Consider the following 25,849-nt stretch of genomic DNA (forward strand, 5'->3'; position numbering starts at 1 on the left):
TGAAATAATTTAAGTTTTGAAAGTACAAAAAGAGCTTTTAATCTGTAGTTCTCTTTCTGTACTTTTTCAATGTAAAAATGTGCGTTAACTTTTAATTTTCATGATTAATAATCTATCATACTTACTATGATACTATAAACTATATCTTTGTGCAGACACTCGTATATTATCTGCTAGCCGTATTGAAAAACAAGGAAGACAATAAAAGCTGCAGACTGATTCAGATGTTTGTTTGAGGATTTTATTTTATTTACTACAAGGTTAAAAAGCTGTGATATACTTGAAGCATGAAGGGAGCGGCACTTTGCTGACTTCCTTCTTCAATCTTCATCAGAAAATCTGGTAATGGTGCTTTTAAGGTGAATCATCAACGCAATCTCTTTCTCCACAGTGACAGATCCGTTTTCTCACAGTTTCTGATTTTTGCACAAGAAGTATTGCAAAAAGTGTTATCAGTGCCAAAACCAGTAACTCAGTATGTAAAACTTTAGGCCACATAGGAGGTTTCTCTTAGAAAAACGATTGGTTTGTGGGTTCACTCTTTCTCACTGACTGGATTCTTCATCTGACAGGAGTATGTTTTAACACGAGCTGTCCCATTCTCGGTGATGGTAATCTCCTTTTCCTTCTGCTCCCACTTTCCGTCTCCCTCCTTCCAGCTGTAGGTGACAGGCTCGGCACCTTCTGTGGGTGAAACACAGGTCAGCGTACAAGTGTCCATATCAGGGTTAGATGTCACCGGCTGTAACTCCGCAGTCGGCGTGGGCACTTCCTCGATGGCTTTAGCAAGAAAGCGCTCATTCTGGACTACGTTGTTGAATTCCACTGTGTACAGCCCCTCATCATCTTTAGTGGTGTCTCTCAGCACCAAATGCCCACTGGTTGTGTCCAGGGTTGTACGGCTTTTAAACCTGCCGTAGTAAGTCAACGGAACCACTTCCTCGACCCACTCAGCCATCAGATCTCGTTTGAATTTCCACACAATGCTGGTGATACGCCCTGAGAAGGTAGGCCTCAATTCGAGTTCACCGCCAACCTTGAAGTACACCGCTTTATCTTCAGCTGCTGAAATGTTCACCACCGCCAGCAGAACCACAGCCAGGAGCCAAAAAAGGCTCTGTTTCTCCATGTCTATATATCAACACAAGAGGAATGAGATGATAACTGTGTAAGTGTGTCAGACGGCTTTATTCTTCTATCTGCAGAATGAGAAGTATTAGGCGTTGTTCCTCTTAAGTAACCACAGGCCCACCTCCTCATACGGAAGGGCTAAAAGGCTCCTCCTGTCTGTGGTGTACTACAAAGGTGGAGACAATGTTTGTGACGGATGGTGGAAATAATCAAGATTGTCTTTTAGTATTTATTAACAAGGTGGAATCGTGGAGTGCATATATTTGAGCTGAAAGGACAGAGTCTGCTCTCAACACGTGATTGCAGAGTCTGACATCGAACACAGTTACAACATATCATTCATAGCAGTGGTTCTCAAAGTGGGGTCTTTGGACCCTTGGGGGTCTACGAACTATAGCCTGTGTGTCCGTTAAATAATTTGAATACATTTATGAAATTGTGCTGTATCATTACAAACTGCATGTGTACAGATGACAACCATTTGCACCAATGTGTCCATTACTCCCACCCACGTTAGCTTTCAGGTCGCAACAAACCGTTCCTGCGGCTGTCTTGCTGCTGTTAATTTTCTGAAAGCTTTTAAGATCAATTACTTGAAAGTATAAATGCTGTCAGGTTGAGTCCACGGGCAATTTTAAATTATATGACCCCTGTTTTAAAGTATAGTTTTCTGTTTATCACTATGAAACAGGTCTGAAGTATTTAGGTTGATAAGTTTTACAATACAAATAGTTCCAATGGCATCTAAGAGTGCAAATGGTAGTAAGCCTATGCTTAATCAGTGTTATGATTATATGATTATATGGGGTCCTTGGAAAATGTTCTCCCCTGTAAGGGGTCCCTGGTCCCAAAAAGTTTAAGAACCCCTGATTTAGAGTATACAATAGTGGAACAAAGATAAGGACCTTCTTGAGACACCACGTGGTTAGCTGTCTAAAACCTGTCAATGTAGTGCAGCTGTCGGTCAGCGAGAGGAACAGAATATGCTTCTGCTCTTACTTTACAGGAGTTCTACCATACATGGTGTAAACAGGATCAGCAGAGTGAATGACAGAAGGGCACAAGGTGAAAAGTCATAAGTCATTAAGTTGATATAAAAAGAAGTTGCACCACGGAGGCCTGTCCTCTTTGCAGGTATCCAAACTGTAGTTTTACGATGTCTACTCAGTACACATAATATCTATTTCCTATCTGTCAATACTGGTAGAGGATCCCTCCTCTGTTGCTCTTCTTCAGCTGACTTCCATTCTTCTTGTTGTAGAGTGTGTAAGTGGAGGGTTCAACAAATGATAAATCAAATTTAATTTGAATAGCACTTTTAATGCAGGTTAACTCGTTGCCTTTGACAAGCTGAAAATAAAACAGTACAAAGATTAAGTGAGTTGAATCTATAACTATGCATCATGTCTTTGAGATTATTATAAATGTATAATATGAAATAATTTAAGTTTTGAAAGTACAAAAAGTGTTTTTTATCTGTAGTGAGTACAAAAATAATACAAATTACTTTTTAAATGTAAAAATGTGCTGCACACACACTACTTTAATGCATTTCTTGATTCTGAACACATTTATAAATCTACCAACTTTTAATTTCATCATTAATAACCTATCATACTCATATATGTCTTTGTGCAGACACTCTATATATTATCTGATGTTTAGAAACAGTCCTCTTTTATGAAACATTTCAATGTTCTGCTTCAGAGAATAGCTGCATTGAAAAAAATGCTGATTGTTCCTAACACTGAGTAACAGCAGACGAGGAAGACAATAAAAGCTGCAGACTGATCCAGGTGTTTGTTTGAAGATTTAATTTTATTTAATACAAGGTTAAAAAGCTGTGATATACTTGAAGCATGAAGGGAGCGGCACTTTGCTTACTTCCTTCTTCATTCTTCATCAGGAAATCTGGTAATGGTGCTTTTAAGGTGAATCATCAACGCAATCTCTTTCTCCACAGTGACAGATCCGTTTTCTCACAGTTTCTGATTTTTGCCATGCACAGAATGCAAGAAGTATTGCAAGAAGTGTCATCAGTGCCAAAGCCCTTAACACAATATGTAAAACTTGAGTCCCTTTAGGAGGTTTCTCTTGGAAGAACGGGTTGTCTTTAGGTTTACTCTCTTTCTCACTGACTGGATTCTTCATCTGACAGGAGTACGTTTTAACACGAGCTGTCTCAGTCTTGGTAATTTGAATGTCCTTTTCCTTCTGCTCCCACTTTCCGTCTCCCTCCTTCCAGCTGTAGGTGATGGGCTCAGCACCTTCTGTGGGTGAAACACAGGTCAGCGTACAACTGTCCATATCAGCGTTACATATCAGCGGCTGTAACTCCACAGTCGGCGTGCGCACTTCCTCGATGGCTTTAGCAAGAAAGCGCTCATTCTGGACAACGTTGTTGATTTCCATTGTGTACAGCCCCTCATCAGCTTTAGTGGTGTCTCTCAGCACCAAATGCCCACTGGTTGTGTCCAGGGTTGTACGGGTTTTAAACCTGCCGTAGTAAATCAACGGAACCACTCCCTCGACCCACTCAGCCATCAGATCTCCTTTGAGTTTCAACAAAATGCTGGTGATACGCCCCGAGAAGGTAGGCCTCAATTCGAGTTCACCGCCAACCTTGAAGTACACCGCTTTATCTTCAGCTGCTGAAATGTTCACCACCGCCAGCAGAACCACAGCCAGGAGCCAAAAATCGCCCTGTTTCTCCATGTCTATAAATCAACACAAGAGGAATGAGATGATAACTGTGTAAGTGTGTCAGACGGCTTTATTCTTCTATCTGCAGAATGAGAAGTGTGAGGCCTTATTTTCTCTAAACCACAGGTCCACCTCTTTGAAGGCTCTTCCTGTCTGTGGTGTATTTTGTTTCCGTAGTGAGTCATTTTTGCACACTGATGAGAATTTGTGATTTGAAAGAAGTAAGCCAATATATAGAGGGGGTATCATGGAAAACAAGAGAGTTTAGAATTTATGTAAAAGCATGACACGAGCACTTCTCACCATTTCACTTTCTGATGAGCTAAAGTTGCACTATTTGGAACCAATCATACCTCCACCACGGAGGCCTGTCCTCTTTGCAGGTATCCAAACTGTAGTTTTACGATGTCTACTCAGTACACATAATGTGAGTTGAATCTATAACTATGCATCATGTCTTTGAGATTATTATAAATGTATAATATGAAATAATTTAAGTTTTGAAAGTACAAAAAGTGTTTTTTATCTGTAGTGAGTACAAAAATAATACAAATTACTTTTTAAATGTAAAAATGTGCTGCACACACACTACTTTAATGCATTTCTTGATTCTGAACACATTTATAAATCCACCAACTTTTAATTTCATCATTAATAACCTATCATACTCATATATGTCTTTGTGCAGACACTCTATATATTATCTGATGTTTAGAAACAGTCCTCTTTTATGAAACATTTCAATGTTCTGCTTCAGAGAATAGCTGCATTGAAAAAAATGCTGATTGTTCCTAACACTGAGTAACAGCAGACGAGGAAGACAATAAAAGCTGCAGACTGATCCAGGTGTTTGTTTGAAGATTTAATTTTATTTAATACAAGGTTAAAAAGCTGTGATATACTTGAAGCATGAAGGGAGCGGCACTTTGCTTACTTCCTTCTTCATTCTTCATCAGGAAATCTGGTAATGGTGCTTTTAAGGTGAATCATCAACGCAATCTCTTTCTCCACAGTGACAGATCCGTTTTCTCACAGTTTCTGATTTTTGCCATGCACAGAATGCAAGAAGTATTGCAAGAAGTGTCATCAGTGCCAAAGCCCTTAACACAATATGTAAAACTTGAGTCCCTTTAGGAGGTTTCTCTTGGAAGAACGGGTTGTCTTTAGGTTTACTCTCTTTCTCACTGACTGGATTCGTCATCTTACAGGAGTACGTTTTAACACGAGCTGTCTCAGTCTTGGTAATTTGAATGTCCTTTTCCTTCTGCTCCCACTTTCCGTCTCCCTCCTTCCAGCTGTAGGTGATGGGCTCAGCACCTTCTGTGGGTGAAACACAGGTCAGCGTACAACTGTCCATATCAGCGTTACATATCAGCGGCTGTAACTCCACAGTCGGCGTGCGCACTTCCTCGATGGCTTTAGCAAGAAAGCGCTCATTCTGGACTACGTTGTTGGTGGTCTTTACCTCACTTTGAGGAGAGCACTGAGAAGAGTTGCTGCTCTTTTACTAGTGTTGTGACATTCGCGAACAATCTGATTCTTTTAAACCGAGTCGTGGGTGAGAAACATTCTTTTTATAGTTGTGCCTAAATTTCACTGCCTGCCCTAGATCCACTCCCTCTCATGCCTTAGTAATTCAGTTCTGCTTAACCTAGTCGACAAATGCAAATTGAAATTATGTTGGTGGGATGTCTAAGTTTGAATCTGATCCAAACCTAATTACCTCCACCCCTGAAAAAAAACCCAAACAAACAATGACAAAGACCTGTGTAGCAAATTTGTGATATTGATCATCTAGTTAAAGTTTCCAATATTATACTTTAAGAGCAAACACCTTGTACACAGTGTTAACTCTGAAAACCTGGTACACATTATGCCTGCTAAATATTAGCATGTTAGCATTAGCACTTGGTAAGAAGTACCTCACAGAGCAGCTGGCATGTCTGCCTTAATGCTTTGTGTTATGAATAATAGCAATATATTGTCAAGGTTTAAATGCACTGTAATTTTTTGTTTCAGGGGCGCAGGTTTCGCTCTGCAGTTACAGCGTGTTTACAGAGGCTCAGACCTCGTACAGCAGCCCGGGGTTCAACTCCGACCCTCGGCCCTTTGCTGCATGTCATCCCCACTGTCTTTCAAGTTTCGGACTATATCCACTGTCCTACTGAATAAAGGCAAAGAGCAAAAAAGAAATCTATAAATAAATACAATTTTAAAAAGGGGTCTGCATGGCGGTGTAGTGGTTTGCGCTGTTGCCTCACAGCTCGAAGGTTCCCAGATCAAATTTCGGTTTCGAACAAAGCGGGCCTTTCTGTGTGGAGTCTGCATGTTCTCCTCGCGCATGTGAGGGTTCCCTCATGGTGCTTCGTCTTGGTGACTCTAAATTGCCCGTAGGTGTGAATGTGAGTGTGAAAGGTTGTTTGTCTCCGTGTGTCAGCTCTGTGACTGACTGGTGATCAGTCCAGGGTGTACCCTACCTCTCGCCCAATCACAGCTGGGATTGGCTTAAGCTTCCCCGCGACCCTGAACAGGATAAGCGGTATAGATAACAGATGGAAAGTTTTACAAAACTGGCTTAAGTACTCTATGCTCATTGGTCTATAAAACATGTAGAAACGATTGATTATCACTTGTGTAACTAGTATTACTTGAGTATTAGTTAGCTGATACACAGGTTACCGAGTGCTTGATATTGATATGGTAATAACTAAAAGAAACAAACTGGCTATCACTACAAAAAATACAGTATGTTCTGCTTCCGCGTGTCATTATGGGAAAAAATGAGACATAAAAACTGGATTTTTCCAACAGTTTACTGCTCTTCACTTAAATTGATCACTTAACATTTTAAGGACCCATCTCACTGTACATACAGTTAATCTTACATGATGCACAGTATAGTAGTATGATTGTATACACAGTACAAAAGTAAGTCATATAAAACATCGCAGGCACCATTTCTCTTCTAATATTTTCACATCTTTAATTACATCTCGATCATATCTAATAATACGTTTGAAAACTTCTTAACTAGAGAGTAAGAGGCACAGAAGGCTGAACGCTGGTCAAGTGATTCTATTTGTTGTTGAAGTTCAGCAGCAGTCATGATAACGGATAAATTACCTGCTGGTCATGGCTGATACAGAGAAGATTTAAAGTCGAGCTGAAACAGCATTTGGAGAGTATCTAGCTTCCGTATCGTGACGTATTTCCGAGTGAAACAGGACGTGCAGGCGGGACATATCATTGCAGGGATTTGACTTGATCGTTGAGAAGTGGGCGTAGACAGACGTTCCCCACAGCGCAGTAGCTAGCTAACTGACCGAGCGTTTTTGGTGCTCTGCGGCTAAATGTTGCAGATGGATTGGTTGAAATTGTTCGGTGCTAACTTACATAAGCACGCGTGAAATTTTATTTCACGCGTGCTTAGAAAAAATGATCGGATTTTGATATAAGAATACGAAGAAATTGATTTTCTGTATTTTTTTTGGCCTATATTGTCAAATAGATGCACAATATTACCGGGGATGTGATCTAACAGGATTAATACGACATTTTTCATTTCACCTCGACTTTAAAGTCTCCTTATATTGTACTTTCAGCCTGTTTCAGACACATTGGTCCCATTATTTTAGTGCACCAGCTGCTATGTTGAGATATTTCACGCTTGTATTGTGTTGAGCCTAATTGTGTATCCTAACTGAATTTATATGTATACAATGTGTGTCTTGGTCTTTTTAATGAGGAAATGTTTAATGGTTCATCCACTTAAACACAAACAAAAACAAAGACCTTGATGATAGAAAATCAGCACTATAAGCACTATTTATAAGTCTTCCCACAGCTGGGGATAAAATACCGGGAGATTGTATTCGCCCAGAAACGTTGCTCTTTGCTTCACAGAAGATAAATAATTACATCCTGAAAGAGTGACCCTCAGGCTGCAGTGCTGCATGATTATGACTCGGATAAACATGAAAGATTAAAGGTTTGGTTTAGTATTTTACCTTCATTCCTGATTACATATTCCTATATTTTACGATGTAATTTTTTAAATCTAAATTAAAGTTTTTAGTACTAAAGTCTTTGCTTGCATGGTACAGTTTGAGGTTTTGCTCTCACTCCAAATAGGCTTGTCAGAGATTGGCAGTGCAACAGGTCTTTAGATATTACATGTACGATATGAATGTCTATGTGTACGGTCACAGTAGCTCATTAATTAAACTTTACTGATCTGGAGAAGCTGCGTCTGAAACTGGGATAACCACCTCTTTCAAATTGTACAGCAAGTCTTTCAACCAATGACTGTATATACAGATGGAAGACGCGTCTCCATCTGCTCCCATTGTACGAAAGTGATGCCAAAATAGCCCCCGTGATAGGCGCCGTCGTCTCGCGATGGTGACGTCATTTGGAGCCAGAGGCTGCACAGTAGAAAACGGTGGGTGAAGCGGCCGTAGCCACTTCCACTAACCCAAACACACATTTAACTTACTGAAAAAACAGCAAAGATCCCGCACACCGGCGTACTTAACAGCAGAACAGCTTCTTTGTGTTGGTCTGAAGCAGACGTTCACAGATATGGAAACTTGAATGACTGTAGTGATTGTTTTAGTTACGTCTCCTCTCACCGTTCCTCCTCTACTCTGCTAATCTGGAACAGATCGGCTGCAGGAGCCGGATTTGTCAACACAGCTGTCAATCATCCTTTTAACAGCATCAGCAGAAAAGTGAACACTTGGACGTAAATCAGCATGACAAGAACGAACAATAATGACAGAAACTCACATCCCACCTGTTAACACGGAGGAGGCGGGCTTTATGAGCTATACTGCAGCCAGTCAGCAGGGGGCGCTCCAAATGTTTTGGCTTCACTTTTAGGGAGCTGACATGTCGTCCATCTTTTTATACAGTCTATGCTTCTTGTCTCAAACCTTATAGTTGTTTGATTTTGCGCAGAGCTCGACAAATAAATGGCATAATGATTTTAGACCCATCCATCCAGCACTTCCTGTGACACCTGTCTCTGCCTTTAAGATCCCATGACAAGAAAAAAAGACCTAATGTCTGCTCAGACATCTGCACGCAGGTGCTAGGAGAACATCCCTTGTTTTTGTGGTACGAGGAGGCACACCTGGCAGCTTTAATTCACCCCAGGTGTCAAGTAAAGGACAGGGGAAGTCTCCACGAGCAGCCGGCAGGACTGCAAAGTCTCCTGGAATGACTTCAAGTGCTTGCACGAAGACAAATACGGCTCCTGCCGATCTGTTCCGGATTAGCAGAGTAGAGGAGGAACGGCGAGAGGAGACGTAACTAAAACAATCACTACAGTCAGTGAAGTTTACATAACTGTGAACATTTGCTCCAGACAAACAAAAGATGCTGTTCTGCTGTTAAACACGCCGACATGTGGGATCTTTGCTGTGCAGCTCTGGCTCCAAATGACGCCAGTGCAAGATGGCAGCGCCCATCACAGGAGCTATTTTGGCATCAATTTCGTACACTGAAGGCAGATGGAGACACGTCGTCTATCAGTCATTGGTCTCAAGTTGATTGATGGTCGGGTATGAAGACTTTTACAACCGACTGCTGTCTTAGGGTTTTAACTCGTGACACTGTCGTTTTAACTCTATCATTTATCCAGATGAAGGATTTGAGCCAGCTTGTGAGCTTATGTTTGCTGCTACTCAGCTTACAGCTCCCAAAGCACCAAAGTGCCATAAAGAAACACTGATTTTTAATGAGAAAGAGTTTTATTCACTGTTTTTACTTCTTTTAATCACCAGGTCTATTTGTTTTAGAGAGGAGGAGACATATGCGGACAATTCGGCTCGTGTCAAAAACTTTGTGAACGTTGAACAATGAAGAGTAATTGTGTGATTGTCTGAGTAATTGTCTTTTCGCCTGATGACTCTAACTGTTGAACTGTTAGGGGCAGCTCTACCCCGCATTATATACTCTTAGCTACTGTGAGCATCTATTAAATATTCATCAGTCTATATTGCCTTTTGGCTCATACAGCACATGTTTAAGTTTGAGTCCAGGATGGAGCTTTCTGCTACAATAATACGCGACTTCATGGTTTAGAATTGAGCACATTTTGTCCTGAAAATCAGTGTGGCATTAAAGGTCTAACGTATTTTGAGAAACATGTATAAAACTAAGCATGTGTGCTGTGTATGCTGCTGCACTGTCAGGTGTTTAAACTCCATTTTAGAAACTCTGGAGTTGTACTGGCAGCACGTTCGATTTTCTGACTCCCCCGCCTCTCTGGAATGTAACTGTTGTATCTGCGCTCCTGTCTCGCCTCCCTAACTCCAAATAAGGCACAAGCAGCATATTCAGGAAATTACATGAAGGCAGTGGATCGACTGTCTGGCTTCTCTGTTAATTAATCACAAGAGGAACGGTCAAGTCGGCCGCTCTTTCTGAGGTCGGCGCGTTGGTCCCCATCGAAGCCCTCGCCTCCTTTCAGATGTCTTAGTAACAGACATAGAGGTGAACATGGTGATCAGTCCTTCGGGTCAATAAAGCGACACTTCACCATTTTGAGGCAGCAGTTCCATCAGGAATGAGATGTAGACGAGCTGGCTTCATATGTGGTTTGACTTCAGTTTGTCATCCTCGTACAAAAGAGCCTGGGAACAAAAGAGAAACGTAAGACAAACACCTGCAGAAGGCAAATCAAACCTGATGCAGAAGCTTTCATTAAAGGCCGTCTTCCTGTTGTAGATTCATGCCTCTTGTGTCACCTTGCTCTCCAGCACTCGGCTGTGTGTCGGGCCTCTGAGCTCCTCCAGGGTCTCTGCTGCGGGTTTGTTGAGGGTCTCGGGCAGCAGGAGGCCCAGGCAGCCTGCAGACAGACCGCTCAGGCAGAACACGGTGAAGGGCATGGAGGTGTGGAGAGCCCGCTGCAACACACAACACAGTATGACATAACAAAAACAAGGTCAATCTTACACAAGGTACAATCTGATATCGTATCTGAAAAACCTATAACATCAGATGTTTTGAGGGTGAAACTATTTAAAATAACCTGAAACTTAAAAAATGCACATACACAGTTAATTTTGTACCTGAAGATGATCTCTAGAGCTGCAGCAGGCTGGCTGATTAATATGTAGCTTTCAATATGCGCTCAAGCTCTGCAAACTCCTGTATCAGCTGCATGAGTCTCATGTATGATGGACGTTTATCAGAGTTACATAAACGTAGGCTGTCAACATTAAAACATCTCCAGCTGACAACTCTGTGCTTTAAGTTACGCCAACAGTGTTTTTATGAACTCTATCATTTTACCGGTGGAATAATTTAGGGGGGGAATTCACGAAAGAAGTGGGCGACTTTTGCGGCCGCTAAAACTGTGCAAATGACACAAAAAGACTGCCTCATTCTCCAAGCACACGCAGAGGGTTCAATGCACCCCAAAGTGCGCAGCAGAGCAAACAGCGTCTCTGTGCTCCGGTGCCGTTTGCGTTTAAATTAGTCATTACGCAAACATTCGAGGAAAATTTGGCCCCTTTCTATGCAAATGAGCCTCGTGGCAAGAAGCACCTAGTTCACAAACGCCAGCGCTAACAGCGCCGTACAGTTATAGTGAAAATATTACCGTCTGCAGAGACCTGGTGGTAATTGTGGCGCACCTATTATAAGGGGTGTCAGCCTCAGAGTTTACAGTGATCAAGGCGACAATTCTGTCAATAACATATTGTCCTAATTATTTTAATCGGGAGGCCAATCAGTCCGGGGCTGTGCGAGGCTCAACCCCGACACACACGCACAGACACGGCCAGACTGGAGCAATTATGCATGACGGGGATTATTTGGAGGACCGCTGAATGTGCAGCCCACACTGATCAGACGCTAAATTAAAAGTTGTTTCTATCTCTCTGAAGTAATACCTGTAAAATAATTCATAAAGAGGGGTTACCTATGCCTGTGATTTAGTTTATATGTCTAGTTGAATACACGAAACATCCACCAGGTGTCACTGTATACTTATGTTGTACTTAGACCTGCATTGATCAACTGACGACAAAAGACAGAGTTCAGCTGAAGTCTGTTTGAAGGCACGCTGCTGCTGTTTCACTACAGGTCATGTCCTGTGTAAAGAGTCAGAGCAACTGTGTCTTAAAGCTACTGTGAGAGCTTTCAGTTCGTGTCGATCTTGGCGACACCCTTAAAGTGGGACGTCTCATCTCTTCTCCTGTACATGTAAGTATTGTTTTCTCCTCCTGCGGTCTTTGAACGGTCAAACATCTGCACATTTATTCAGTCACTGTAACAATAAAAAGTTCTAAGAAAATGTATAAATATAGTTTAGCCCATTTTTGTCTCTCGTTTATAATGTGGAACAATACACTGCATTGATTATAGGAAAACAGACAGTACATGTAATAGGTGAAAATAAAGTGCCAGAATTATCAATTAACTAGGAAGAGGAAGTGTAATATTTACATGTGGTGAAGCACACAAAGGACCATTAAAAAAAGCAATTCCTATAGAAACAGAAAGCTCTTTCTTGACCTCTTGTTGTTGTGGTTCTTTTCTTTATAGTTAATCTTCCATCAGGGACCAAAGGCTGATTTATAGAAGAACAATTTTGCATTTTTAAACCTCTGAGCTTATGCACCACCTGATTTGTGAGGATATCAAAAAAGGAAGTTACCTAGAGTCTGTGACCATAAATGAAAGAGAAGATTAACTTGGGGCGCTATAACACAAGAAAGCTCACAATTGTTGCACACCTGCTCTTCCTGAACTTTATCTTTTACTCCTGCTGAACAGGAGGATCAGGGGGTATATATATTATATATCAAGTCTCCTGGGAGAAGTACTCTTACTGTCTCTCCACCATGATAAGAAGTGCTGATCTGCAAACTTCCCCGGCTCTGCAGAGCTTAACGGCTTTTGTTCTCAGCATGTTCATTTGTCGCTTTCTGATCATAAACTTCTTTGATCAAACAAGATCTACTACCCTGTTTTTGTTAAGCCATCTCCACTGCGGCTGAGAGACTCCATGTGCAAATTAAATCCTTTTTGCCACATTCATACTTCATGTTAGCTCGTTTCAAGATGAAAGTCTTTTTCTTAATTAACAGAAATACGGCCTTTATGTTTCTGTGTTCTGAAATCCTTCATGCTGTAAAAAATAATTAAAGTCTGAGAGACTAAAATTTGTTGCTGACTCACTTTCACGTACACATTGTGATGTCATGAGAGGCAGCGTCCTGGTGGCTGCAACAAAGACTACAACCCATCATGGCATCCGTTAAAAGACTACAAAGCCCATGGTTAGCAGGGCAGTCAGGACAATGGTTGCTGCCCAGCTGAAATACATTAGCTGATTACTCTAGTGAGGGAGAAACAAGTGAAAGGGAAACAGTGTAGAGAAGATGAATGACTGAGGTGGACAGAAGGAACGGGGATTTTGTCAGCTTAACAATAAGATAGCAGACTAGACTTTGAGTAAGAATTTCTGTTTTGATTTTGTCTGCAAGAATTAAATTTACCTGTACGATAAGACTGAACACACTGTCTTTCTGTTGGAAAACAACGCTCCACTGTCTTCATTCCCTGCACCCACACCTCAAAAGGTCCGAGAGCTCATCCTCTCAAGACATCACAACATTTAACTCCGACTTTGGTCTGCAGATGAGCTGTTTAATGCTTCTGATTTTGGCTGTACTAATACACAACACCATAGTGTCTTACAGTGCCAGTTTGTATATTTAAATTCTTACATTAACAGAAAAGGTGAGAAAAGTACGTCCCTTATGCAATGAAAGAAAACCATTCGCTCAGCTCAGTATCCCCTCAGCTAGAAGGAATGGCCTTCAAATTTTCATTCAAGCTTTGTCTCTTTGTCGGAGTGAACAAAAAAAAATCCTTCTGGCTTTTAATAAAAGCCCATGAAGGTTATGTATTAGTGAAATGCCCCTTTAATTTCATTGCTTGGCCTGTTTAGGACCATGCTTTGTCAACAGAGGACGTGTGCTGTTGTTAAACCACACACCAACAGACTCTTACCATGGAGGGAACAAACGGTGCGAGGATCCCTCCAACTCTGCACGACATCGAACAAACACCCAAACCAGCATTCCTGAAACACACACACACACACACACACACAAAGTCAAACAATAGACTCAAAAACATAAACATACAACGTGTGATGTGGGGAACAATATAAAACAAGATGACTGTGGGTGCTTCACCTGATAACTGTTGGGTAGAGCTCAGAGGTGTAGACGTAGGCGATGTTGAACGCCGCACTGACCATCAGTTTTCCCAGAAGAGCCAAGGACGTGACGCTCAGCAACGTCCCTGCAAACAAATTAAACCCTTTTTTTACTTTCTAATCAAACTAAGGTTAAAACTGAGTTTTGCAGCACCATGACTTGACCCTGTTGAAGCCCTGTTGAGGGAATAGCAAGACATTAGTTATGCCCTAATATTCTCAGTCATGTGATGAGGTTTGAAGACAGCCAGCTGACTCTGTGGTAAAAACAGCCTACCAGAAAAACGAGTTTAAATCACTGGAAAGTTTACGTGTTCACACCCACATTAAGCCCACTACCGCTGTGCCCAGATGGAGTTTCCCCTGTACAAGTCGGCGTCTGTGTCTCACCTGTGTTTTCAGGGATGAACACGGTGCAGAGGCAGGCGGAGCCGGCCAGACAAAGAAAACTAGCCATGCTTTTCCTCCTCCCGGCCCTGTGCAACAACATGTACAAAAGCTTTAAGCAGGACACCTCGCAGCATTGTCTGCCTCGGGATGATCACATTAACTGAAGCCAAAGTAACAAACAATGCGAACATAAAAACACCTGTTGAAAATATCTACGAGCAGAAGAAAATCTAACAATGTCCAATAAGCAGAGAGCAGACTCTTCATGCTGGATTTAGTCAAACAAACCACCATGTAATATTTCCCAGCATCCCTGAGGTGAACCGTGTGTACTCTTGTATACGTTTGGGTGTGTGTCTCACCAGTGTTTGTTGATAAAGTAAATGCAAAGGGGGTATGCGGGCAGCTCCACCAGGCCGTACATGACTACATTCATATAGCGGCTACCAGACGTCTCACCGGCCCCCAGAGTCAGACCGTAGTACACCAGACTGCAGGCATACCTGCCGGACAAACAAACACACATCCAGAGGAGGTAGGTGGTTACGATGACGTACACAAAGCAATAATAATAAGTGTCAGATTAGGGGCTGAAAATTCATTAAGCAGCATTTGTTTGTGGTGGTATCTTATCTATTTATTTAAAAGCAGAAATCTGCAGCTGCTTTGATATATTTCATTTTCAGTGCACATCCTACGCTGCCTTTCCCCGCAGAGGAGCCCGTTTACCGTAAACTCTGTCCTCAACAAGAAACAGTAGAGCTAAATGATGTGTGGGACTACCACAGTGCAATAACCTAATTTAGTTTAATCGAACTAAATACCAGGTCAATTACCCACTGTTTACTTGTATATTTTCTAAGAGTGTATATTTTATATATTTTGTTATCTAATTTTGTACTTTTTATATATATATATATATATATATATATATATATATATATATATATATATATATATATATCGATATATATATATATATCGATAGATATATATATTTTGATCTTTATTTTTTACCCTCTGTGTGCTGATTCTTTCCTATTGTATTGTACTGTATAAGCTGCTGGAGACTGAATTTCCCAGAGGGAGTCATCCCAAAGGGATCAATAAAGTTGAGTCTAAAGTTGAGTCTAAGTCTGGATTACAGTCAGGCAAAACTGGTCTTTACAAAAGGAAACAATAACATTTTTTGACAGCACTAGCAGCTTACTGAGGCTGTAATGTTACTTGAACAGATATCTGAACGGTTCCATCTCAAGTTTAGGTTTAAAGTCTGTTTAGATCCACAGTAAAAGAACACGGAGCACTTTCAGACTCTTGTACTCTGTGACATCTGATCTCTGAGATTCAGGTCGGATCACAAACCACAGCTCACACTCTACTGAGCGAAAGAGCTGTTCTTTTTTTACAGTTCGATAGAAACCAAACAGACCCAGTCAGAGCGCCTTTATTAATATATTAACTTCCTCAATCAATCTGCCAACAAAATGAGAGAAGAAATTGGTCATCACATCATCACTAAAATGCTGTGCGGTACCAAAACTACCACCGCAATCCATCACACAGGAAACTACAAAATGTTAATTTTCTAAAGCTGGCGTATTTTCATGAACAGTATGATCGGCAGCCGCATTTTATTTAAAGTAGCAGGAAAAACTGAAATAACTTAATAAAGCAGAAACAAGAGCAGAACAGAAGCGACAGAAATAGTCACGCAGCAGCAGAAATACTGAAGTCAAAGAAGCAGAACAGAACAGCATGAATGATTTGAGTCTGTAGCAGCAGCAGGATTTGAACCCGAACCCCCTGTGTCCACTACTGCAGCTTTAAGTAGCATGAACTCACCAGACATACATGAGCACCATGGTCCTCATGCGGAGGACTGGATGGATCACCAGTTGCAGGACGCCCGCACCCCCGTTGGCATGGTTACCGTCTTTAGCGGAGCCCACACGCTGCAACATCAGGTTTTTGGCAGCGTTGCCGTTACTTAGCGCCATGGTGCGCAGAACCTAGAGGGACACAGGCTGGTTAAGTTTAGGCTTTCATATTAAGTGGGATCTGTGATAGGCGGACCATTCCCTTTTAGCATAAAAAGGAGATGTTACAAAAGTCCCAGCTTGTTAGAAGATTTCAAAAAGGTGCAGAAGCCAGGAGTTTCAGGAAGGTCAGATTCTCTTAACACTGTGCATGTTCTTAAAGTTACAATCTATACTCTCTTCAAGTTTCACTGTCTTTGGCAGTACCTGTGGCGATAACGACAATTGCGGGAGCACACACCAGATATCCAGACAGTGCTGCATGTGTGACGTCCACGGTTGGCTCCGGTTGTAACTCTTGATTTTCCTCTCCAACGGTCGCTTTCCTTTTCAGACTGTTTGCCTTCATCTGAGCGTCGAGTTTGTTTCTTTTTCTTTGGATTTTCACTTCTTGTTGAAGTTGTATCTGTAGTCATCCATCTTTTCTTTGTTTGTTCAGCCATAGTAGATTACTGTTTACTCGCAACACTTGCAGAGACTGGAAAAGCAGCCGCTTAGCTCCGCCTACTCTGTCTGGCAGACCAACCACTGCTGGGTGATGGAAACTAACTGGGAGTTGCTTGTGATTCTATCAGAGCCCCTGCAGCAGAGCAGAATCCTCCATCACTGAGTTTGTCTGGTGAAATGGTGGTGTTCGCTCCCGGATTGTGTGCAGGACTAAAAGATGGACCTGTTGTTCAGCAGAGTTTCAAAGTTCCCGACGCCTAAGCTGTTATCACCGAAACCCATGCAGCTAAATTGGTTTCCACAAACAAATCTATTCCGATCACTTGCAGATTTCAGCAGCTCTCTCATACTGATACAAGATACGACAAATAAGCTGCCCTTTCGGGATAAAATATATGACAAGCTTAATCACTAAAATAGTTTCACTGCTAAAAAACCTAACTACACTTGTAAAATGTATCAATATATTTACCTCTTCTGCTTGCTCCGTGTAACCCCGACAGTACAGCCAACGAGGAGACTCTGGGAGAGTGCTGGAGGAGAGAGACCCGAGAAGAGATTAGAGGACCGACCAAGATATGTTTTTATTGACACTGAGTTTGAACAAGATGGGGTAGTATCACATTCAGTGGTGTGCTGGAACAAAGTAATAGTATTTTGTTACATTACTTGAGTATTTTCTGGGAGTATCTGTACTTGATTTTTGAATTTCTCACAACTTTTACTCCGATACATTTCCCCAAAGAATCTTCGTTACTCGTTACTTCGTCAATCGGGAGACATTTGTTGGTCTAATGAGAGTGGATTTTTAACTGGAAATGCGGCTTTAAATGAACAGAAACTGTGAGGTCAAACACGGAGGGTGACAGTGCTGCAACATCGTGGGTTGCAACTGGCTGTTGCAACTAACTTCCTTGTCCCACTCCGCTCGATGCAGCTTCACTTTGCAGATCTCTCCGTCTTGCTTAACCACTCACTCACTACTACCCCCCCAACCCGACACAGCAGGAGGAGAGAAGAGATGTCGCAGTGTAAGGGTAGTATGGGTAAGAAGTAAGACCCTGAAGTAACTTCTCCAAAAATGTCAACTAAGATTATGAATAGGATTATGTACGTTTCTCTTCGTCATGATTGTAGGTGCTGTTGTTTAATTAGATATACATGTGGTGTGCATCAAATGTGAGGTACACATCTCAAATTATTTTTACATGATTAAGACGTGTGTATTGGATGTAAATAAGGGGCCCAAAGTGAATAAATAGCATCAAGATAGAGGTTGATTTTACAAAAAATAGGATCTTAAGTTGTGAAGAACTTGTTTTTCTTCAAGTGAATCCATTTTTTAAAGTGGTTTACTGTAAAGAATAAAGTTAATAACTCTCGAAATTCTGATTATTTTATTATTAACATCATGTACTTGTATTGATACATTCAATACTTAAGTACAAATAAAATACTTATAAATAAAAAATAAAAAATAATTTTGATACTTAAGTACAGAAAAGATCAGATACTTTCAGACTTTTACTTAAGTAATATTAGAATAGCTGACTTTTACTTCAACCAAAGTCGACATAAGCCGACCTTAACTGTGTTCTCACATGAAACAGCTGTATTCAGTCATTTTTAACAGTGTTACAGCTCATCAAGGTTTTTAAGTGATGCAATACATATGCAGACTTGTTTGAAATACCTAACTCTATCTTATAACCATAATAAAACAGTGACAAAAATGTGCACTGCAATATGTTTTCGAGCAGGCTCACAGATTTCTATCACCTTATTCCTTTGCCTGAATTATGGATGCGACTTCAGCCACCGCGTCCATCACTAAACTGGAACCAGCGTTTTCCATGGTAACGACTAACGCTAGTCCTCTTTTCTCAAGCGATCGGGAAATAAAACATGTGGGAACACGATCTTTTACACCTCAAACAGGATAATATTACCATACAGCTATTTCCGACTATCGAGGGATGGGAGGACTACCTTAAGAAGTGGCCTCAGATAACATACACTAGCTACTTGACTCCATTGCTACGGACAGTGAAGCAGCAACAAGGTCGGTCGCGTTTTGTTAAAGGAGGTGGGACACGACCTCACGTATCTCAAAGCAGACATAGATTCTAGCCAGAGCCTTAAAGGAGTAATTTGCTGGACAAGTTAGTATCTTTCAAAAGTGGATATTTTAAAAGCATTAAATGATATGGAAAAGAAAATAGGCTCAAGATGTAAAAACCCTGCGTTGGTACTTATATTTTATGTATCCTGATGATTAAATTGTATTGAATTTATATTCTTTGCGTTCCTGTGTTTCCTTGAAACTTCATCACACATTTATCTTATTTTAGGAATCGCTCCTGAGGAGTTCTGCTTTTCTTTTAAAATGACTAATATTGCTTTTATCTGGATGCAGACGGTGGCTTGTCTCTCTGAGGTTTGTACTCACACAGACAGAATGAAGAACAGGACACCGGATGAGTTGGCCGCAGTGGCCAGGCTCCTCCACGGCTGGATGAAGTAGCCTAGCGCTCCGAACAGGGCGATGCCGATCGCAAAAGTCATACTGGTCAATGTCCCTGCAGAAAATACAAAATAAGTATCTAAAAGTGAAGGAACAGCCGAGGTGAGAGGGAGCACGAAGTTAAAAAAAGCTTAGGGTTTGATCAAGGAAGCAGGCGTGAAATATCCTCATCCTGTTTGGATTTCTTACCGGTCATGGCCCAGTAGGACTTGCCGACGTACTCCTGAGTGAGAACGAAACAGACGAGGCCAATGCCGCCATTCATCAGCCCCACCAGGAGACGAGACACGGCAAAGACCTCATAGCTGGGAGCGAAGGCCGTCACATAACCAAAGACCACCTCCAGAAACAGACCTGGAAGGCAAAGAGAGACAGCAGATGAGGAGAAACGCGTAAGGAGAGCGAGAAGCAGCAGAGTCCTCTTCCCTGAGAGCTTAAAGAAGTACTGCACACATATACAAGGTTCTACAAGGTTTTTGAGCTGTACATGTAAAATCCAAGTCAAGTCCAACGCTTACAGAGCCAACCTGATGTGACTGAACCACGTCATGAAATTTAAAGAATGTTAACACCTCATATGAATGTCACGGAGCAACTCAGGCCTCACACATCGTGCTGAATGTGTGTGAGATCCACAGCAGCTCCACTTTAAACATTCAAAAGACACAGCAGCATAAAATAGCCACCTACACATCTGACTGACTGTAGGTAAAGTTAATGCAACAATAAGGAATGCACCAATCTAACTAGCTATCCATACTTTAATTACAATGATCCAGTGAATCTGATACAGAGCACCGACACAAAACCGGTGCTCTCTTTTCCCCTGATTCTGAACATGTACACCTCACTGCATCGAACTCCTCTGAATAACCTTAATGAGGGATTTAGGAGTTTCCTGTAAAAGCTGAGCCTGTTGCACACAGCAACAAATTAATTAAATTGGTCATGTAACTACTGAATCATAATAATGATATTAGCAAAAACACATCATTTAAAGCTGTGAGGAACTTTCATTTGGTGTCGATTTTGGGTGCCCATGTGGACAGAAGCAGTACGCATTGTGTGGCGAAGATCTTGATCTGGTTAGCATGTGCATTTATTTCAGAAGCCACAGAAAGAAAGAGGCAATTTCCCTTTAATGCCATATTCTGTTTTTAAACCCAGCTGTTTAAAGCATTTAGTGTTTAGGTAAACAGCAATATGAGAACAATTAAACTTAAGTATGTTAAAGTGATAATCTCACTGAGATTTTCATTTAAATAAAAGTCTGTTAAGTCACTATCTATCACCTAATAAGGTAACACAATGGTGATGAAAGCCTTTGCATTTGCAGTATTACAGACTGGGTGTCTGTGGCTCCTTTCACGGAAAAAGTCACAAGCGATGCCCTGTCAGTGACGTGTTTTCCATCACCCATCAGTGGTTGGTCTGCCAGAGAGGGTAAGCGGAGCTATGCAGCTGCTTTTCCGGTCTCTGCAAGTGTTGCAAGTAAACAATAATCTACTATGGCTGAACAAACAAAGAAAAGATCGATGACTACAGATACAACTTCAAAAATAAGTGAAAATCCAAAGAAAAAGAAAAAAATTCGACACTCAGATGAAGGCAAACAGTCTAAAAAGGAAAGCGGCCGTCAGCGAGGAAAATCAAGAGTTACAACCGGAGCCAACCGTGGACGTCTGGTTAAGTTGGGAAGTGCCCTCCCACAATTACCGTTGCCAATGAGAATGAAACTGAAATCTTTGAGAATATATCTTTAAGTTGAAATCTTGGTCTGTGGTTTTCCTCACCTGTCAGGTAGACAGGTCGCCTGCCGATCCTGTCCGAGAGTGGCCCAAAGACGACATTTCCCACCAGAAGCCCTGCGAAGAACAGTGATCCAGCTAGACTGACCTTGTAGGCCTGCTGCTTTATGAGAAACCACTGGGGAACACAGAGAGGAGACCGCGCAAGCTTTATTTGAGGACCTAATAGAACAAACAAGAACATTTCCCAAATTAGGGGCTGGGTACAACTGAGCAAGCATTAGAGCCCCGACTCCCTCACCTCTGTCACTATGGAGTCGATGTCCTCTGTGAAGGTGATGCGTTGGATGAGCTCCTGCTGGCTGGATGGGACCTCGTCCTGCTGCTCGATCCGGTACTGTGGCGTAGATCCAACCAGGACGATCAGCATGGACTGAGAGGCCATATACACCTGAAACAAACGGATCACTACTGCTGACTGACAGTTCTACTAGAAGTAACACTAATGGCATTACAATCACCCCTATAGCAACTATCAGCCTGGCCTTAAGGCCTGTAAACACAGGGTTAATTTATGGATTTGACCATGAGTTTTTAAACCTGGCAATGTTTTTTTGTTGCTGTTTTTTTCAGATAAAATTCGAGGGACAGTGTATAATAGGATTGGATTAATTATTTCATGCGAGACTTAACTGTAAAACATGTTAAACAAACTAGCATGTTAATATAAAAACACTGAGGATAAAAGCCTTTAATGTGGTGTGTTACACTGGGTTTCCATGAGAAAAGCTTATCACTGCGCTCGCCACTGACTTAAAATATAAATATTATTACATTATTATGGAAAAGATAGGGGGAAGCAAATTTAACAGATCAAAACAACACTATGTTAATGAAATCATCATTGGAACTTGGTTTATTTCATTTATTGAGGTTTACTTGATACTTTCTTGCTACTAGCAAGCAAAAGGGATGGTTAGCTTAGCCATAAGGGGAGCTTTGCCAAACTGCCTTTAAGATGCACACATTCGCGATTCAATTTGATATTGGTGACCACACAGACAAACTGGGACATGACTTAAAAGAATAAATTAATACGAGTTCTATTGTGATAAATTCGGCGTATCTTTCACGTTTCTGTGGGCCGTTGGCTCTCGATTAGAATAAGCTTAAAATGTCGACGTTTCGCTGTCAAACTTCCCGTAACGTCACTCTTGTTCGGGGGAAATCATTTCAAAATAAATTAACGATATAAGCAGAAGACGTTCGATACGATTAATTTATGTTTAAACGAGGTTTGTTTGGTCTGCCGAAAAAAAAAAAGAGTGGCTCACTTGAGTGTGAAAATAGTATTGAGTTGAAGGCTGCCTTTTTTCATAAGCTTGCCGACGTTAAACAAAGTAAAACGACTCTATTTTAGGAAGCGTGGTAACGCTTAAGTTCGAGATGCACGAAAAAGTGCACTTGTTTCGCCTGCACCTAGCTTAATTCTGAGTTAGTGGCCAAAGTTAATTTTATTAAGTGGGTGATCAGTCAGAGGCTTTAACCCCTCCAGCAGAGCCTGAGAGCCACGTCGTGCTAACGTCAACGTTGCCTATGTTCTGTTAGCTGACAGCAGCTGTACTGCAGGGACGCTTCCTGAGCTCGTTTAACTATACAAACACACATTTACCAACCTGTGTCAGAAGAAGGACACCAACCGCCCGCTTCTGGTAGGGTCCAAACTCGCCGACAACTTGAAAAGCTTCTTCTAAATCCATCCCAGGTGGGGCGGACAGGCAGCTCTCTGGTTTAGCATCGCCACCAGAGAGCAGAAGTGTGTGAGAGTGCTCCGCGCTTACTTCCGGGTTCGGCTTTACGTCAAGCTCTTGGGTCACGGTAAACAAGTACGAGTTCACAGCCTGAGCAGCGGTTTCATCCATTTATTTTACAAGGCACTTAATAAAAACACACACATTCGTAAATCAACATTTACAAAATAAATTAAATTAAAAGGTATTTAGATTTTAAGAAGCAAGTTTACCTACTGGACAGACCGCAATAATAGAAAAAAACAGTCAAATATAAAATACACCACAAGAGCTCAGGATGAAAAAAGTGACGATGTGGATGCAAGTTTAAGCAGAAGGAACCAGATTGTTTTTGTTCATTGCATACATTGATGGTCGCAATGTTTTGACAAAGCTTTAGTCAGTTCTAAGCATGCACTTGAAATCATCAGTACATTTTCACTTCTACTTGTCTGCTTCAAACATATCATATTACATATTTATGGCAGTCTGCCCACTTCATAAAGGATTTTACATTTTTTAGTATTTCCCTTGGACCAAACAGGATCGTCGTAATACTGTCAATTGGACCTCTGAAATGAAGCTGAATTTACTTTACAGGGCAGTTGTTGAATTATTTTTCTGTCCAAACGATATGCATCCTTCCTAACTTCATAGATAGTCATATTTATTTTCATTTCCACATCAGCAAGCCCTCTAGAAACAGCTTATATAAACAAGTGGCTGTTTTAAACAATAAAATACAATCATTCTATCATTGTTCTGTTTAAAGTAACACTCAGGGTGCACACAGCTGAGTGCTGAATACATCTTTTTCTCAACATGTGTGTAGAGCAAAAACAGTCTGAGGACAATGACGCCAGAGTGCAGATCTGGTGGTGTTTCGATGAGATAAGCGCATCACATCTCCATACAGTTTCTGGAGCCTCCGTCTTTGGCTATGCCTCACCTTTGAGTGGTACATCCTCTGGTGTCGGAGAAGCCCCGCCAGAGGAAGACGCTATATGCCCATTGTCTGTTTCAGAAACATTGTTCCCACGTTTTTTAATGTACCACCCCTTGATCTCCTTCTTCTTCCAAAACCCACACCCAGCCACAGTGACAACAAAAGCAACAACGAGCGCAATGAGAACACCCACGACCACCCCATGGTTGGGGACAGGGTCATCTTGGAAGAACGGGTTGTCTTTAGGTTTACTCTCTTTCTCACTGACTGGATTCGTCATCTTACAGGAGTACGTTTTAACACGAGCTGTCTCAGTCTTGGTAATTTCAATGTCCTTTTTCTTCTGCTCCCACTCTCCGTCTCCCTCCTTCCAGCTGTAGGTGATGGGCTCAGCCTCTTTTGTGGGTAAATGACAGGTCAGCTCACAACTTTCCATATCAGCGTTACATATCAGCGGCTGTAACTCCACAGTCGGCGCGGGCACTTCCTCGATGGCTTTAGCAAGAAAGCGCTCATTCTGGACAACGTTGTTGATTTCCATTGTGTACAGCCCCTCATCATCTTTAGTGGTGTCTTTCAGCACCAAATGCCCACTGGTTGTGTTCAGGGTTGTACGGGTTTTAAACCTGCCGTAGTAAACCAACGGAACCACTCCCTCGACCCACTCAGCCATCAAATCTGCTTTGAGTTTCCACAAAATGCTGGTGATACGCCCCGAGAAGGTAGGCCTCAATCCGAGTTCACCGCCAACCTTAAAGTACACCGCTTTATCTTCAGCTGCTGAAATGTTCACCACCGCCAGCAGAACCACAGCCAGGAGCCAAAAATCGCCCTGTTTCTCCATGTCTATAAATCAACACAGGACAGTAAAAATATCGACATTCAAAACAGCAAAAAGAAACGACTTTTTGTTGCCTGCGACGGTTCCACGCCCTTCCGCGTCGTTCGCCAATGCTTCTTCTTCATTGGTTTTTATTGGCGTTTGGCAACCGACTTGAGGCATTACCGCCACCTACTGGACTGGAGTGTGGAGCAGTAGATTGGCAGAAAAATAAAACATAATAAAAAATAAAATTTAATTATTAAACAAAAATAGAATATAAACAAAACAGAAACGAGGAAGCTAAATCCTCTTCATCAACTTTGTTTCTTTTAAATATGCCATTAACTGAGCGATCATTCTGTTTAATTCTGTTCCAAGTAGGTTCTCTATATTAAAGCATACCTTGGCTTTCTCTGCTGCTGTTATCAGTGCCCTCCTTTCCTCCTCATACCCTCTACACTCCAACAAAACATGTTTGACCGATTCAGACTGACCACAGTGGTCACAATTGCCATTAGGGTGTTTACCTATTTTATGTAGTGTGTTGTTCAGTCCTGTGTGCCCTATCCTGAGTCGTGTGATGACTGCCTCTTCCCTCCGGCTCCTGCCCTTCCTTCTTAACACCCCAACTTGTTTTTGTATATTATAAAGGTGTCTTCCTGTATCTTGAAAGTCCCAGTATTCTTGCCATACTTTTCCCACGTTTCTTAATTATTGATTTACCCTCTGCCCTACTTAAAGGAATTTCTATGTGTACAGTGTGTGATTTAAGTGTTTGTTTGGCCAGAATATCTACCTCTTCATTTCCCTCTATTCCTACATGGGCAGGAACCCAAATAAACCCCTCTTGTGTATTCTGTATAGTGTATTATGTATTTCGATTATAAGATCTTGTCTACATGATTTCATGGTTTTGATGCTTGTGAGTGCTGCCCAACTGTCTGATGCTATTACTGTATTCCTGTAGTTATTTCCTTCTATCCACTCCAAACCTAATATGATAGCTAAAAGCTCAACTGCATACACTGATTACTGATCTGTGGTCCTTTTCTTAATGTGTATTTTGTA

At 41.5% G+C, this 25,849-nt stretch overlaps 4 protein-coding genes across 4 annotated transcripts; all 4 read right to left on the bottom strand.

Annotated features, from left to right (window-relative positions):
• Positions 1 to 240: 240 nt before the first annotated feature.
• LOC138588994 (lymphocyte function-associated antigen 3-like) lies at positions 241 to 1,182 on the bottom strand. The gene has a single exon (XM_069659256.1). It carries the CDS (start codon positions 1,127 to 1,129, stop codon positions 536 to 538), a length of 594 nt encoding a protein of 197 aa, XP_069515357.1. The 5' UTR covers positions 1,130 to 1,182; the 3' UTR covers positions 241 to 535.
• Positions 1,183 to 2,990: 1,808 nt separating this feature from the next.
• Positions 2,991 to 3,849, bottom strand: LOC138589000 (CD48 antigen-like). Its single transcript, XM_069659262.1, has one exon. It carries the CDS (start codon positions 3,844 to 3,846, stop codon positions 3,058 to 3,060), a length of 789 nt encoding a protein of 262 aa, XP_069515363.1. The 5' UTR covers positions 3,847 to 3,849; the 3' UTR covers positions 2,991 to 3,057.
• A 5,279-nt stretch (positions 3,850 to 9,128) lies between these two features.
• Positions 9,129 to 22,982, bottom strand: slc22a15 (solute carrier family 22 member 15). The gene is made up of 13 exons (XM_069658909.1): positions 22,899 to 22,982; positions 21,524 to 21,673; positions 21,268 to 21,400; positions 19,664 to 19,828; positions 19,400 to 19,529; positions 17,423 to 17,483; positions 16,310 to 16,476; positions 14,827 to 14,967; positions 14,465 to 14,550; positions 14,052 to 14,160; positions 13,864 to 13,936; positions 10,587 to 10,745; positions 9,129 to 10,472 (listed from the first exon to the last, which is right to left on the bottom strand). The coding sequence occupies exons 1-13, from the start codon at positions 22,980 to 22,982 to the stop codon at positions 10,428 to 10,430; spliced, it is 1,503 nt and encodes a 500-aa protein (XP_069515010.1). The 3' UTR covers positions 9,129 to 10,427.
• Positions 22,983 to 23,129: 147 nt separating this feature from the next.
• LOC138588586 (lymphocyte function-associated antigen 3-like) lies at positions 23,130 to 24,901 on the bottom strand. Its single transcript, XM_069658793.1, has one exon. The coding sequence runs from the start codon at positions 24,800 to 24,802 to the stop codon at positions 23,951 to 23,953; it is 852 nt and encodes a 283-aa protein (XP_069514894.1). The 5' UTR covers positions 24,803 to 24,901; the 3' UTR covers positions 23,130 to 23,950.
• Positions 24,902 to 25,849: the final 948 nt, after the last annotated feature.

This window comes from Semicossyphus pulcher, unplaced genomic scaffold (assembly GCF_022749685.1).
Source record: "Semicossyphus pulcher isolate SPU_LCO1_2020_fin unplaced genomic scaffold, fSemPul1.0.p SCAF_12, whole genome shotgun sequence".
NCBI lineage: Eukaryota > Metazoa > Chordata > Actinopteri > Labriformes > Labridae > Semicossyphus > Semicossyphus pulcher.